We start from the raw sequence: 14884 nt of genomic DNA on the forward strand, positions 1-14884 counted from the left end.
GGAGCACTGCTCAGGCTGCAATGGAGTTGCCTCTGAGTTGTACTCTCTCAAGGATGACTGGAGCCCTCGGATGGACCCACAAACCTCACCATCTGCCAGGCACCACCCATGCAATACAGACTTCTTAAATGGCTGATTCCTGGGAACAAAACCAAATACAAGCTTGTCAGGACGAGTTGAGATGATAGGGGAATGTAGGGAAAACCAGCAGGGAAAATCATGCAGGGAAAACCAGCCCCAGAACTAACTGATTGGCCACACCAGTCCAAGGATAGGGTGTAACTCTCTGGACCCCATAAATTGATCGACACCTAGCTCTAAGATGGCATAGCGTGGCCCACCAACCTGACACCTAGTATGCACCAAGGAACAACAGTCAGAAACCACTAGCCTGTTCTTGAAGCTGAAGCTCAGCTTGGGCCTCTGCTGTCCACAGACACATGCACACACACACACACACACACACACACACACACACACAGTTTCCTGCTCCAGCCTGTTTGTACTCTCCCTTAGACTGCACCCTGAAGCCTGTCTTTCAGCCTGGACTCTCCCTTGGGCCACAGCAGCAACTTCATCCCAGGATTGGTCTCAGGTTCTCATCTACACAGATTCTCTTGACATTTCTCTCTGGCCACTTCTCAACCCCTCTGCACTCACCTTAGCCTCTTTAACCTGCGTCCACTCTGTAAACCACATAATGGGCCCCTAGAGAGACCTGTATTAACTGCGTGCAGTGTGATAGGAGAATTAAGATTGGAATCAAGGAATCTGCTTTAGCCTTAGCCAGGTTTCCCAAACAGGTGGGACTGCCTGAGAAACTGCCGCCACAGAAACCACTGAGCCAGGAGGATGAGTCGCTTCTCAGATCTTCAAATTCATCTTTATTAAGCTTGGTGAAGGCCCCATTCTTTGAGATGTGCTTGGTCAGCGCTGGTCCTATGTAGGGCCTCAGACACAGGCTGTTCATTCTACAGCTTGGTTCAACGGACACGGTAATCTAGACGGTGTGAACTTTTGCCTCTGTGCCTCAGAGCACACAAACACAATGCTAAGCTTCTCCGTGTTGTTCCGGTTTTAGTATCCGTGCTGCCAAAGGCACAATAGATAGCTTCTCACAGCAGCCATCTAATCCCAACCCTAACAAAATGTGTTACCATCAGGAAACATATTCTAAGCTGCCCAATATTTCAATCATTCAAAAAAGGTTAAAATTGGGATTTTTTAGGTGAAATTATTTGATGTCTAACTATCTGCCACAACTTTTTGTTTTTATTTTATTTTTTGAGGCAGGATCTTACTACCTAGCCCTGGCTGGGCTGGAACTGGTTACGTAAACTAGGCTGGCCTTGAACTCACAAAGATTCACCTGCCTCTGCCTCCTCAATGCTGGGATTAAAAGTGTGTGCCACCACACCTGGCCTGCAACATTTTAATAATTTTAAACACTAACAATCCTGGGATTTGATATGGTCCGTGTCCCTTGTTTTGGTTTGTTTGTTTTTTAAAAGTTGTTACGGCATTTTTGCCTTACTCTGACCAAATTTCCTTCTATTCCTAGATAAGAAAATAGGCTGAATAACCACATATCTGTATGGTGACTTATCCAGGCCAGAGCTGGAAAGCACAAGGAAAGCAGTGTGCTGTGTTTCCTTATTGTGAAATCTTATTTAGTAATGAGGTTGCTTCAATTCCTACCACACTTAATTAATAACAGAATCCAGATCTCATTTCCAACGCACCACTGTGGATCTTGCCTGCTAGCCTGTCGTTCATATTAATTTGATTTAAAAAAAAAAAAAAGTCCCCAACACACACACACACACACATACACACACACACACACACGTCTGACTCATACGACCTAGTTTCTTCAGCAGTCCTTTTAGGGCCTGTTCTGAAGAATGCTGCAGAAAAATGATGAAGTCGAAAACATTGGACATGAGTTGGCATGGTGAGGCACACATTTAATCCCAGTACTCGGGAAGCAGAGGCAGGAGGAGCACCATGAGTTCAAAGCCAGCTACCGCTACATTACTGAGTTCTAGGCCAGCCTGTGCTAGACTGATTCTGACTGAGAAGCAGCTCCTTTGGTAGAGTGCCTGAAGCACTTGCAGGCAGGAGGATCACAAAGTTGGTTGTGTGTGTGTGTGTTTGAGGTTGGACGCAGCTCAGTGGTAGAGGTCTCGATTGGCACGTGTGAGACACAAACTTCAATTCCCAGAACTGGCCCCACCCAAAAGTAGTTAAGCACATCCTTGCTACATGACATATTTGAGGGAAACGGGGTGTCAAGACAGGGTTTTTCTGCATAGCCCTGGCTGTCCTAGAACTCGCTCCGCAGGCCAAGCTGGCCTGAGAGATCTGCCTGCCTCTGCCTCTCCAGGGCTGGGATAAAAGCGTGCAGGACCACCACTGGGCTACATGACTGTTCTGAGGTCAGCCTGGGCAACAAGAGGCCTTGTCTGGGAAACAAAACAACAACAATAAAAACAGTGATATTTTTGTCTCAAAAATAGATATTTTTGTCTCAAAAACTATATATATATATAATCATGAAATGAAAGTTTAAAAGAGGAAGTTGTGTCGCAAAGACCCACGGGGTTGCCTGAACGCTAAGCTAAGGCGCATTAAAGTCGTGGGAAGTCGAAAGTTCAAAAGTAACTTTCAAGCACTCCCGGCTGGGGATCACTGGAGATCACCGGCGGCTCTTAGAAGTCGGGCTCTTCCAAAGCCTTGTTCAAGGAAAGCAAGCCCAGGCACGCGCTAGCCGAGAGGGCAGCAGCGGCAGGGAGCAGAGCGAGGCCGCCGGCCCAGGCCGCGGGTCACGTGACCGGCCAACATGGCCGCCCGCGGAGACTGCCGCCGGGCGGGGCAGGACTCGGAGCCCGAGCCGGAGCCGGGGCCGGAGCCGGGGCCGGGGCCGGGGCCCGAGGCCGGCCTAGAGTCCGGGGAAGAGTTCGAGATCGTGGACCGGAGCCAGCTGCCGAGCCCCGGCGAGCTGCGGAGCGCGGCGCGGCCTCGAGCGGCCGACGGCTGGTCGGCGCCCATCCTGACGCTGGCGCGCAGGGCCACCGGGAACCTGTCGGCGAGCTGCGGTAGCGCGCTGCGCGCGGCCGCGGGGCTGGGAGACGGCGGCGTCGGCGGGGAGCGCGCAGGTAGGCCGGGGGGTCCCGCGGGCTGGGGCTGCCGCAGGGCTGGGGGTACCCGGCCCGCTGGGAAGCCGGACGAGGTGCCCCGAGGACCGGTGCCGCGCGGCGCGGGGCTCCGGCTGTGATGCCGCCCTGCGGGAGAAGCGCGGGACGGGGCGCCTGCGGCCGGGGGCTCCCCTCCCACGTTGTGCTTGTCTAAGTGAACCCCAGGACAGCGGCACCGAGATCACGGATTGACTTGAAATGGGAGGGTGAAATAGGAGGCGTAGAGGGAAATTCATCTGTGTTCGTGTTTTGCATACTTGAGAAACGAAGTCCAGTGCTGGTGCCCTGTTAACAATCTCAGCAGCCAGCGCTTGTGCACCTGCGGCTGAGGTTGACGGCATATTCCGAAGTTGGTGAGAGCGGCGAGTCAGAATCAGGAGGTTTTGGTTCCCTTTATACTCCCGCCACTCACACACACACACACATACACACATCCGCAGTGGGACTTGGACAAGCCATCGCTTCTTCTACTCGAAGTTCCCAATCTATGAAATGGGGATTTTGAAAAATCTTTAGCCAGCTGCCTTCTACAGCCCGGTTCAGCTCTTATGATCCAGATTAGAATTTCAGCACAGCAGTAAGACAGAATAAAAACAAAATGATTATTTATGTTTGACTGCTTGGGCATGGTGATTCAGGTGTGTACTTCCGGCACATCATGTTAATGTACTCAGGACTGTGCTGATTGTAATGCAGTGGTGTTTGTGTTTCTAAACACATCCAAAACATTAAAATATAAAAGACAGCCGTGGTGTCCTTCGTTGTGGCACTCGCCTTTAGTACCAGCACTTACTCAGGCACCAAAGGCAGGTGGATCTCTGTGAGTGACCCACCTGGTGTCCATAGTGAGCCCCTGTCTATAAATAAATAAATAAGCAAATAGCCATGCTTCACAAGACTATGGTACTTACAGACCATGCAGACTTCAAGTTGTTGTTTTGTAAAGTGAGTGTTGACTGTAAATGCCTGGGTCATCATGTGCACACAGTAGACTTTGTTACCTGGAGTTTATTTTTAAAAGAAAACAAAACTTAAAAAAAGCTTCTTTCCTTGGTAATAAATTAACCTTGGTTTTGGGAGGACCTGGGGGTGCCTGTCGAGACAGGGTTTCTCTGTGTAGTCCTGGAGTTCCTTTGGAGTGCTGGAATTAAAGGCATGTGCCTCCACCACCCAGCAACCTTGGTTTACTTTTGTGAGAGTGTATGAGTTCATATGTTTGTATATGTATTTGTTCACTTGAAGACCAGAGGTCAATTTTGGGTCTCTTCCTCAATCGCTTAATCCACCTTATTTTTGAGACAAGGTCTCTCACTAAGCCTGGAGCTTACCAGTTGGCCCAGTGTCTGACAAGACCCAAGTATCCTCCTGCCTCTGCTTTCCCAGCACTGGAAATACTAACAGATGGTGTCATGCCCAGTTTTTAACTCTAGGGATCTGAACTCAGATCTTCATGTTTCATGTCTCCAGCCCTGCTCTTTTTCACTTTGTTATCGCCATAGTGTACCTGTGGAAGTCAGAAGATGCCTCTCAGGAGTAGGTTATCTCCTACCGTGTGGGCTCCAGGGCTAGAACTCAGCTCATCAGGCTTGTCAACAAGTGCCTTCACCCACTGAGCCATCTCACCAGCCCTAGCTTTCACTTTTTGACTCTTATATCCATGGTTTAAAACCTACGGGCATGGTAGTGCACACCTTTAATCCCAGCTCTCAGGCAGGTGGCTCTCTGTGAGTTCTAGGCAAACCTGGTCTACAGAGAGAGTTCCAGGACAGCCAGGGCTGTTACACAGAGAAATGCTATCTCAGGGGAGGGGGGGGAAATCACACATACACACACACACACACACACAAACACACACACACTATGTATCTATACAGGAATATTTTCTTTCTTTTTATCCCTATCGTAACCTTTTTCTGTTTAAAATTGTTTGGGTTTTAGTTTTTATTTAGCTTTTACTTAAGCCTTTTGGCTGAGAGCAAAGATTCATAGAGAATCAACAACAGTTCCCAAATCTCAGGAAGTTTGGGGTAAGGATAGAAAGGAGCTGGTTAGTGACTTCAGGGTAGAACTGGGTAGCAGGAATGGTTTCCAATATTCTGTAGTATAATTAGAACAGCTAAGATCTGCAACAACTGCTGAATATTTCCTAACAGCTAATGGAGAGGTTTTGAATGTTCCCAACACAAAGAAAGGAAAACTATTTGAGGTGACGGAGATGCCAGTTACCCTGATGGCCATTACGTGTTATATACATAAACTAAATTATCACAGTGTAACCCTTAAATTTGTACAGCTGCTATTGCAATTTAAAATATAAATAGAGGTTTTCAAGATGGCTCAGTGGGTAAAGGTGCTTGCCTCCAAATCTGATGGCCTGAGTTTAATCCCCCAAACCCACATGGTAGAAGGAGAGAAGTGACTCTCACGAATTGACCTCTGATCACCATATGTGTACCATAGCATGCACAAGCACCCCCCCAACACACTATGTAAGTAAAATGCATATATAGATATGGATATATGTTATGTTTTTATGCATGTATGTATTTGTACGTGTGTGTGTGTGTGTATATATATATATTATCTAAGATACATTAGCTTAGGCCTCTAAGGTCAGGATTGTGACTGTCACTCTTCTGCCTCTCCATCTTGTCCCACTGGAAAATCGTCAGGAAAGAACATAGATAGAGCCGTCACCTGTGGTAACAATGCCTTCTTCTAGAACATACCTCTCTCCCACCCACCCACCCACATCTGTGGATAAAATTTGTTAATCCCACAGAACGAGAGTAAAGACCATTGCACAAATTCTGTGGTCAAATAATGCAAGCCTTATTTTCTGTCAAAGTGGGCTAAACAGGGTTTGAGAAAATGGCACCAAACATAAGAGAAAGTGGGGTTCTTATAGTCCCCCCAAAAAAAACCAAAAGGCTAAGCGGCTTCCAAGGGATTTAGAAATTGGCAGAACATCATATCTAATCAGGGTGGAGGTTAGGGTGGAGGATATGGACCACATCAAGTAGGTCAAGACATGGTCAAGCCCAAGTTTTATAGAAAAACAGGGATGAGCTTAATTTGACCTTGTAATAAGATGGCTTTTAATCTTTTTCTTCTTTTTTTTATTTAGTTATTTATTGATTATTTTATTTATTTATTTATTTATTTTGGTTGTTTGGTTTTTCTGAGAGAGGATTTCTCCGTGTAATAGCCTTGGCTGTCCTGGAACTCACTTTGTAGACCAGGTTAGCCTCAAACTCACAGAGATCCATCTGCTCTGCCTCTGCCTCCTAAGTGCTGGGGCTAAAGGTGTGCACCACAGTGGTGGTATTTTAATCTTATGGTGGAGTCATTTCACAGTTAAACACGAAAGAGGTACATACTACAATAATAATAATAATAATAATAAGCAGAATATAGTGAATGCGCAGGCCGGTAACCATGACATATCCCTCCCGATTCTGTTGCTCTCCATGACTGTGTGGACTGTACTCTGCACCTCCCACGGTTCGGTGGCTTTGTTTACAGGGCCGTCCCACAGCGCACGAGGAGTGCCAATGTGCAGCAGCTAGAAGGTCACAGGCCATGGGAATTCTTCTGTTCCCTTGTACTTGATCAGTCCTGAAGCATTGTTACACTGCTCATACTGTTCATAGGTTGATAAAATGTACCTTGCCGCTCCAGAATCATGGATAATCAATACCTGATGAACTAGTGTGTATCTGGAAAGGCTCTGTCTTCCCTTCAGGGCAGTGACATAAAGTGTAGACAACACTTAACAGTGTGCCTACTGAATGCCACAATAGTTTTAGGTCTGAACTCACACCACCCTCTTTAACCAATGTTCCACAATAAGCCTGGGCGGTGGTAGTGCTAGTTTCATGGGTATAGAACCAACACAGCCACTATGACCAAAGGGCAAGACTTGTAGGAGCCCCTGCTTACATTTGATAATTTTTTTCAATGACTGTATTATGTCTCACACCTGTAATCCTAGCGCTGGAGAGACTGAAGCAGGAAAATTACCATTTGTTTGAGGCTAGCTTGGCCCACATAGTGAGACTCCTGTTCCCCCTAAAAAAGAATGATACAATAGTAATTTTTCCTTGAATAAGGGGTAATTAATTAATTTTACATGTTTATATGTGTGCCTGGGTGAATTTATATTCACACTCTGAGTGTAGGTGCTTATGGAGTCCAGAAGAGGGCATCAGATCTCCTGGAGCTGGAGCCAACTGCTTGATGTGAGTGCTGGGGACCAAACTCAGATCCTCTGGAAGAGCAGCACACAGTCTTAATTAGTGAACCAACTCTCCAGCTCTGAATTCATGTTTTATAGATGAACTGTGCTGGGACCAAGGGGCATGGCCGAGACACTTGGAGCCAAGCTCATGTGGGATCCCTGTATGCCTTCTCAAAATCTCTGGAACTTCTCCCTGACACTCCTCGGCTCCACTGTGGCCATGAGTAGCCAGCAAGGGCAAGGACAGAGCCCCTCGGAGCTCTCTGAATTTCAGGGCAGGGTGGAGCCACAGAACACTAGTGATGCCACTGTGGAGGGGACTGTCACCCATCAGTCCCTGTAGGGAAGCTGACGTGTGGTAAGGGAAGATTGACACTGACACTTTGGTCCAGGCCTAGAGTTTACATGAGCTTTATGAATTGTGTGGTGAACCCATCCATTTTATTACTTTCTTTTTTTTTTTCTTTACTTATTTAGTGAAAGACAGTGTGTGTGAGACGGGGGTAGGAGAGAGACAAACAGACAGACAGACAGAGCGAGAGCAAGAGAGAGAAAGCTGCATGTGGAAGTCACAGAGCATTTTTCAGGAGTTGTTTTCTCCTTTCACCCTGTGGGCTGATATTGAGCTTAGGTCATGAGGCCTGGCAGCTCACACCTTTTCCCACTAAGCCATCTTGCTGGTCCTGTTATCCCTGTTTCATAAAGAGGGAAACTTGAACCAAAACAGTGTATCTCTTCAAGCCCATGCTACTAGTCACCACACAAAACTGCCTGTCCCTTTAGGTGACTTCTTATGTAAATGTCGTAACACAGAGTTTTAAAGCCAGGAGTGGTGACCTTTAATCCTAACCCTGGGGGTCCGGGGGCAGGTGGATCTCTGTGAGTTCGAGGCTAGCCTTGTCTACAAAGTGAGTCCAGAACAGCTAGGACTACACAGAGAAACCCTGTCTCAAAAAAAAGAAAAAGTGGCATTTTGAAATTAATCCATTTAATGAAAGTATTAAGTAACGCAGAATGTGGCAAAATGCAAGCATAGCTTCTTAGGGGTCACAGTTCAAGGAAATGCTGGCCTGGGGTGTATATATTTCCACAGGTCAGCCATGTTTGAAACCATTAGCTCATGAGCCACATACTCTGCTGAGGCCTTGGAGAAGCAGGGTCAAGACAGTGGCCAGCATTGCAGGCCAGGCGCCCTGAGACCCTCTCTGTCACTGTTGCCATGGGTACTCAGTGGTGAGAATGGTAGAGTTTGGGAGCAGAACTCTTACCAGACAACATTAAAAAAGAAAGAAAGAAAAAGAAGCTGCTGTGGAATGGTGTCGGATGTTTTGAACATCCCACATGAGCCCAGGTGCAGAGTTGTCTCATCTCATTTGGGGGATTTTTTTTTATATATGCTTGTGTATGCGTACTCATGAGTGCCTAATGTTTGCAAGTGTCTTTGCACACAGCTATCCAGCTTTCCCCCTCATACATGCTGGACATACATAAAGGCAGAGCTTGCTTTTTAGAGTGAAGCTCCCTAAATGATGAAAGCCTGTACGGGTATTGACTATCTTTATCTTTAATGGGTACTGATATCTTTGACTCCCTTCACAGTCATTTAGATAGGCCTGGAGTCCCAGCTACTCACAAGATTGGGGCCGGAGTCCAGCTGAGCCAGGAGTTGAAAGCTAGCCGAGGTAGCTTTCTGGCCCATCTTACATGCTGGGCCAGAGACTGACTGTAAACACAAAATTGTGAGCTGGAGAGATGGCTCCATGGCTAAGAATACTGGCTGTTCTTACAGAGGACTCAAGTTTGATTCTCAGCATTCACCATCTGGAAAAAATTATCTCGTTTTGTCTGTCTCATCAGGTCATGGTGTGAACCACGTCTGCTTGTTCTTGTCCATGGTTTTTGTTTGGTTTTCTTTCTTTCTTTCTTTTTTTCTTTCTTTCTTTCTTTTTTTTCTTTCTTTTTTTTTTTTTTTTTTTTTTACAGTCTCATGTGGCCCACTCTGGCCTCAGACTTGCTGTGTAGACAAGACTGGTTTTGGGCTCTGACCCCAAGTGCTGGGATTCAGGAGCATGCTGTCACACCCATCTTCAATGTGTCCGAACACTTCCACACAGCCCTTCTCAAGTGAAACAGGCTAGCTTTACCCTTCACGTTAGTGACTGAGCTGTAGAAACAAGAAGAGAAAATTTCTGAAAGTCAGGAAAGCCCAGGGTTGTTTTGCTGGCAGTTAAGTCCCGGGTAACACTACTCCATATTAACGGGCCATACAGCTGGGGAATGTAGCTCAGTGGTAGAGTGCTTGCCTGGCATGCACCAGACTTTGGTTCAGTACCCGACAGAAGATAAATGGGCATAGTGACACAGTCTATAATCTCAGCACTTACAAGATGACAGCAAAAAGATCACAAGTCCAAGGTCAGGTTGACTTTTATCTATCCCCTATTTTTTATGCATTTGTGTACCTGTATGTGTGGGAACCATGCTGCTTGCATGTCAGAGGATAAGTTGCAGGAATTGGTTCTCTCCTGCCATTATGTGAATCCTAGGGCTAGAACTCAGGTCCTGAAGCTTGCCAGCAGACCCTTTAACAAGCTGAGCCATCTTAACATGCTGGACCAGAGACTGACTATAAACACAAAATTGTGAGCTGGAGAGATGGCTCCATGGCTAAGAATACTGGCTGTTCTTACAGAGGACTCAAGTTTGATTCCCAGCATTCACATGGAGCCTTACAACCATCCGTAATATGAAATATCCTCTTTTGGCCTCCATGGACACCAGGCACACATGTGGTACATATGCATACATGCAGACAAAAAATCCCATGCACACATAGCATAAAAATAAACCTTTAAAAATGTATTTAAAAAAGAAAGAAAGAAAGAAAGAAAGAAGTGTCTCAACTTCCAAGAAATACCAAAAATATTTCACCAATACTTAGCAAATGGTAATTATAGTTCTTGGTCTTCCATTTAGCTACCTTGGTTAACCCAGAAAACTCAAAATGATCTAAATGTTGCTTATTTTATTACTCTTTTGTCACTGCAATGTTTGGTTGTTTTCTTGGTTTTGTTTTTAATCAAAAGTCTTTTCTACCTCTCATGGTATTCTGCATTGAGACAAGCTATGGGCTCAGGGATCACTTGCCTTTACAAACAAGTTCACTGAAAGATCTCGGGGCCTTAGTGTGTAATGCACACCTTTAATCGCAGCACTCAGGAGGCAGAGGCAGGCAGATCTCTGAGTTCGAGTCCAGCCTGGTCTACAGAGCAAGTTCCAGGACAGCCAGGGCTACAGAGAGAAACCCTGCCTCAAAAAACTAATAAATAGGGCTGGAGAGATGACTCAGTGGTTAAAAGCACTGTCTGCTCTTCCAAAGGACCCAGATTCAACTCCCAGGACCCATATGGCAGCTCACAACCCCTCTGTGACCCCAATTTTAAGAGCTCTGACACCTTCACACTAATACACATAAAGTAAAATTTAAAAACACTAATAAATAAATTTTATAAACTTTCTTTATTATGGCATATTTGTGCCTTTCCTTGAAGAAGTCTCCCCTTTTTATTGTTTTTTCCTTAAGTTTTATTTTTTTCTGATCTATTTCTTTATAATGTAAATATTTAATTAATAGGTTTTTCTCAACAGCTAAAAATAACTTTACCACTCCTGTTCAAATGCTTTACTTAACCCACTTCTTTCTCTCCACAGCCAAGGCAAAGTGTTGAGAACAGCAGACCCATACCTCTCCCTAGACTTCTTGTGTCTTGCTGAGAGAATTTAGAAATTTTAGCCCCATTGCAATCTTAATAAGTTTTATTGGAAATTCAGGGTTGTAAACTCATATTTTAGATTTTTTATTTATTTATTTTTTGGGTTTTTTTGTTTGTTTGTTTGTTTTGTTTTGTTTCAGGACAGGGTTTCTCTGTGTAGCCTTGGCTGTCCTAGACTCCCTTTATAGACCAGGCTGGCCTCGAACTCAGAGATTCACCCGACGGCCTCCCTAGATCTGGGATTAAAGGTGTGTGCCACCATGCCGAGCTGTCTTTCAAGTTTAATTATTGTTTAGTTTGTATGTATGTATTAAGTGGCATTAAGTCCCAAAAAATCCCTTTCCCCAAAGTCTGGCATTTAGACAAAAGCCAGCATTCTCTCAGGGACTTCTTCAAAGGAGTCATTCTCTTTATCTCTGGCAAAGGTGACATATGGCTCTTCCATTAACCTATGCCTGTGGCGCTAGCCCTTATGTTCCCTCCGTCCTTACTCATAAGTGTCTGGTTCAGAGTCATCCTGGCTGGCATACCCCTGTCCCTACCCTAAACCTCTCCCATGCCCCCATCCAGCCCCTTCCCTTGCCCCAGTTTCGCTCCCTTTTCCTCATCTTCTCTTTCTTACATAATTCAGTCATTTTGGCTACATGCTCACTTGGCTTCCCTTTTAGCTTCTCTGTCCTCAGCATCTCTCTTGATCTGTTTGCCCTCTTCTCTCTCTTCTCTCATGGCTGTCTGTTCTGCTGCCCATGTTCAGTCTGGACTCTTCCAGATGCCTCTGGCTCTCCCTTATATCTACAATAAAAACCTCCTCAACCATAACCAGGAGTGATCATGTCCTCATTTTCATTCACATAGCACCTACTTGTTCTCTTTTAATTGTATGCTCACATCCAGTGCTCACATTCAGAATGTACTTATCAACAAGACTAGCAACCCCAAACACACAAAAAAATTAAGATTGGACGAGTGTTTTCAGGGAAAGAAACGAAACAAAAACCTAGGAAAGCAATAGGCTATGAAAAAGTTGTGTGACCGCAGTAGTAATCACAGAGCTGCAAATAAGCCGGGCTCTCCTTCAAGGAAGGACCAGACTGAAGGGTGGCAAAGGCTGAGGGGCAGAACCCGCAGGTGGTTTTTTAGTTTGTAGTCTTAATTATTTAGAGGGCGGGTTAAGGGGGGGTTGTTTTGATTTGATTTGATTTGATTTGATTACGAGCGTGTTGGTAAGGGCGATACGTTGCAGGTGCTTACAGAGTCTAGAACATGTTGTATGATGCTCTGGGGCTGCGTTTACAGATGGTTGTGAGCCTGGCTGGTAGGCTTGGGTCATCTGAAAGAGCAGTGTATTCTTAACCGCAGGGCCCCAGAGTCCAAGTCTGTTTGGGGTTTTTTGTGGGTTTTTTTTTTTAACTCTGTGATGTCATTTTCCTGGGCTTAAGCCAACATTGGTAAGTATTGTCCTAGATATCCCATACTAACTGTAGACTCTTACTCTCCGAAGTGACAAAATGAATAGAGTGAAAATGGAAATGTAGCTGTTATTTCTAACAAGCCTTTTTTTTTTAATGCGTTCGCAAAACACAGAATGGCCACAAGTGGTGGATGAAAGCTCATAGTCAGGAAAGGAAGGAAGGGTGCTTTCCTGAAGGCACGATAATGGGAAATAAGGACATCCTGAAACCCTACGAGTCACGGGGAGGTGCTTCCGCAGTCCAAGGGCAGGTAGTACAAGATGGCCGCGCTCCTCCGTGGGCGTGCCCCTGAGCTGGCGGCGTCCAATAGGAGTGGTCAGGGGCGGGGCGCTTCCCCAGGACGCCTTCTGGGTTAGAGGCGAGGCGGCCCAGACTCTGCGCCCTTTCATTGGTCAGGGAGGAGGCCAGTCGCGGAGAGTCTTGTTAGAGTCATCTCCCAAGCAACGCCCGCAGCCGCTTGGGAGGGAGGACCCAGCCTGAGGCGTTCGGTCTCTGCTTCCACACAAGGTTCAGGGGGCTGCTTAGAAACTGTGGCCTGCAGAGATGGATTGCGACTTGACTGTGAGCCCCGGATGTCCTCCTGCCGGTGCGTCCTCACCCTGAGCAAGCCCCTGCCTCTGCCTCTGCCTCTGCCGCACCAGTCTCACCCCTCTCACCTCCGAACCCCACTCAGCCCACTAAGGAAGCTGTTCTTGCTTGTGCCCACAGCTTCCAAAGGCCAGATGATGGAGGAGCGTGCCAACCTGATGCACATGATGAAACTCAGCATTAAGGTCTTGCTGCAGTCTGCCCTTAGCCTGGGACGCAGTCTGGATGCCGACCACGCCCCCTTGCAGCAGTTCTTTGTAGTGATGGAGCACTGCCTCAAACATGGGCTGAAAGGTGAGCCTGAGGGCGGTTGGGAGCATGGAAATTTGGGGTAAGTCTTTGCCCTCGCTAGTGCTAAGCATTGTTGCGGGTGTAGAGGGGGGAGTAGCACACAGAGCAGATTCCCTGTGTTCTAGAGCAGCATTGTCCAGTAGAAATGGTACTGCAAGCCACAGGGGCCATTCTTAGTTCTCGGGAGTACTTTTTAATAATGAGGCTTAAAATCTGCTATGTTTTACATTGCCTACACATCATTTCAGCCTTTGGCTGCACTACCCACACTACAGGTCCACCATTAGTAATTCATGTGGCTGCCGGTGGCCTTCGGGAGGCACAGCCACAACAGTGAATACAGAAACACAGAATTACAAAGTGCCGCCAGTTCAGGCAAGCAGAACAAGTGAGATGATGGAGAATGAAGACCGGGAACTTTCAGATACAGGAAAGAAAAAAAAAATTGAGGGGTTGACATGTGCACTGAGACTTAAGGAAGAGAGGACACTGCAGAGATTTGGGCCCACAGCATTTCTAACACAAGGAAAGGGGGGAGCGGGACAAAGCAGATGCAAAGGTGCAAATGACCTGGGTGGGACCAACCGGGGAGTGTGGATGGAGGAATGGGGGATGAGACCTGGGAAGCAGGGAGGAGCTTGATCACGCAGGCCCGTAGACATCATGACAGGGAGCTGTCTGTTCTTCTAAGTGGTTTGGGGGAGTTTAAGGGAGAAATGTGGCTTGGTTTGCATCTTTAAAAAAAACTTATAGCCAAATGGAGACCAAATTATAAGTAGAGGGAAATGAAGATACTAGGAAAGCAACTGGCTATTGTGGCAGTGTCGGAGGGAAGTGGCCGTGGCAGTCAGGGGTTAAGTATTGATGCTGCCAACAGGACAAAAGTGGCAGGATTTGGAAGGTTTCAGTTCATAAGCAGTAACTTCTTGAAGAGAGAGCACGATACCAGAGAACGCTCATCGCCAAAGGAAAGCAGAGCTGGTTTGATCTATGGACTCTGCCAGTCTGAAAGACTGTCACAGGACTGAGTGTGGAGCCCCGTAGCTGTGCTTGGTTGGCTTTGAAAGGAAGGCTTCGGGCCCCAGAAGAAACTGCAACCTGATCTCGGGACTGACACTGTTGTTTTCCCTTTTAGTTAAGAAGAGTTTTATTGGCCAAAATAAATCTTTCTTTGGTCCGTTGGAGCTGGTGGAAAAACTTTGCCCTGAAGCATCAGATATAGCCACCAGTGTCAGGAATCTTCCAGAGCTAAAGTGAGTAAGAGGCAGTGATGCTGGCTGCATGTCGGCCTTTATCCTCTCCAGTTTGCCTCCTATTTCAGAA

The 14884-nt window shown here is 46.5% G+C and overlaps 1 protein-coding gene across 3 annotated transcripts in view; it reads left to right on the forward strand.

The window, feature by feature from the left end:
- Positions 1-2815: 2815 nt before the first annotated feature.
- Positions 2816-14884, forward strand: part of Rufy1 (RUN and FYVE domain containing 1) — a 47288-nt gene continuing 35219 nt past the window's right edge. The window contains exons 1-3 of one of the 3 annotated variants that reach the window (XM_060363769.1): positions 2816-3158; positions 13391-13564; positions 14697-14814. In XM_060363769.1, the coding sequence (XP_060219752.1) occupies positions 2843-3158; positions 13391-13564; positions 14697-14814 (608 nt within the window). In that variant the 5' untranslated portion in view covers positions 2816-2842. Of the gene's footprint in view, positions 3159-13121; positions 13269-13390; positions 13565-14696; positions 14815-14884 lie in introns of those variants that run through there. The other 2 variants (XM_021664634.2, XM_021664635.2) reach the window with 2 other exon arrangements.

The sequence above is a fragment of the Meriones unguiculatus genome, chromosome 11 (assembly GCF_030254825.1).
Source record: "Meriones unguiculatus strain TT.TT164.6M chromosome 11, Bangor_MerUng_6.1, whole genome shotgun sequence".
Lineage (NCBI taxonomy): Eukaryota > Metazoa > Chordata > Mammalia > Rodentia > Muridae > Meriones > Meriones unguiculatus.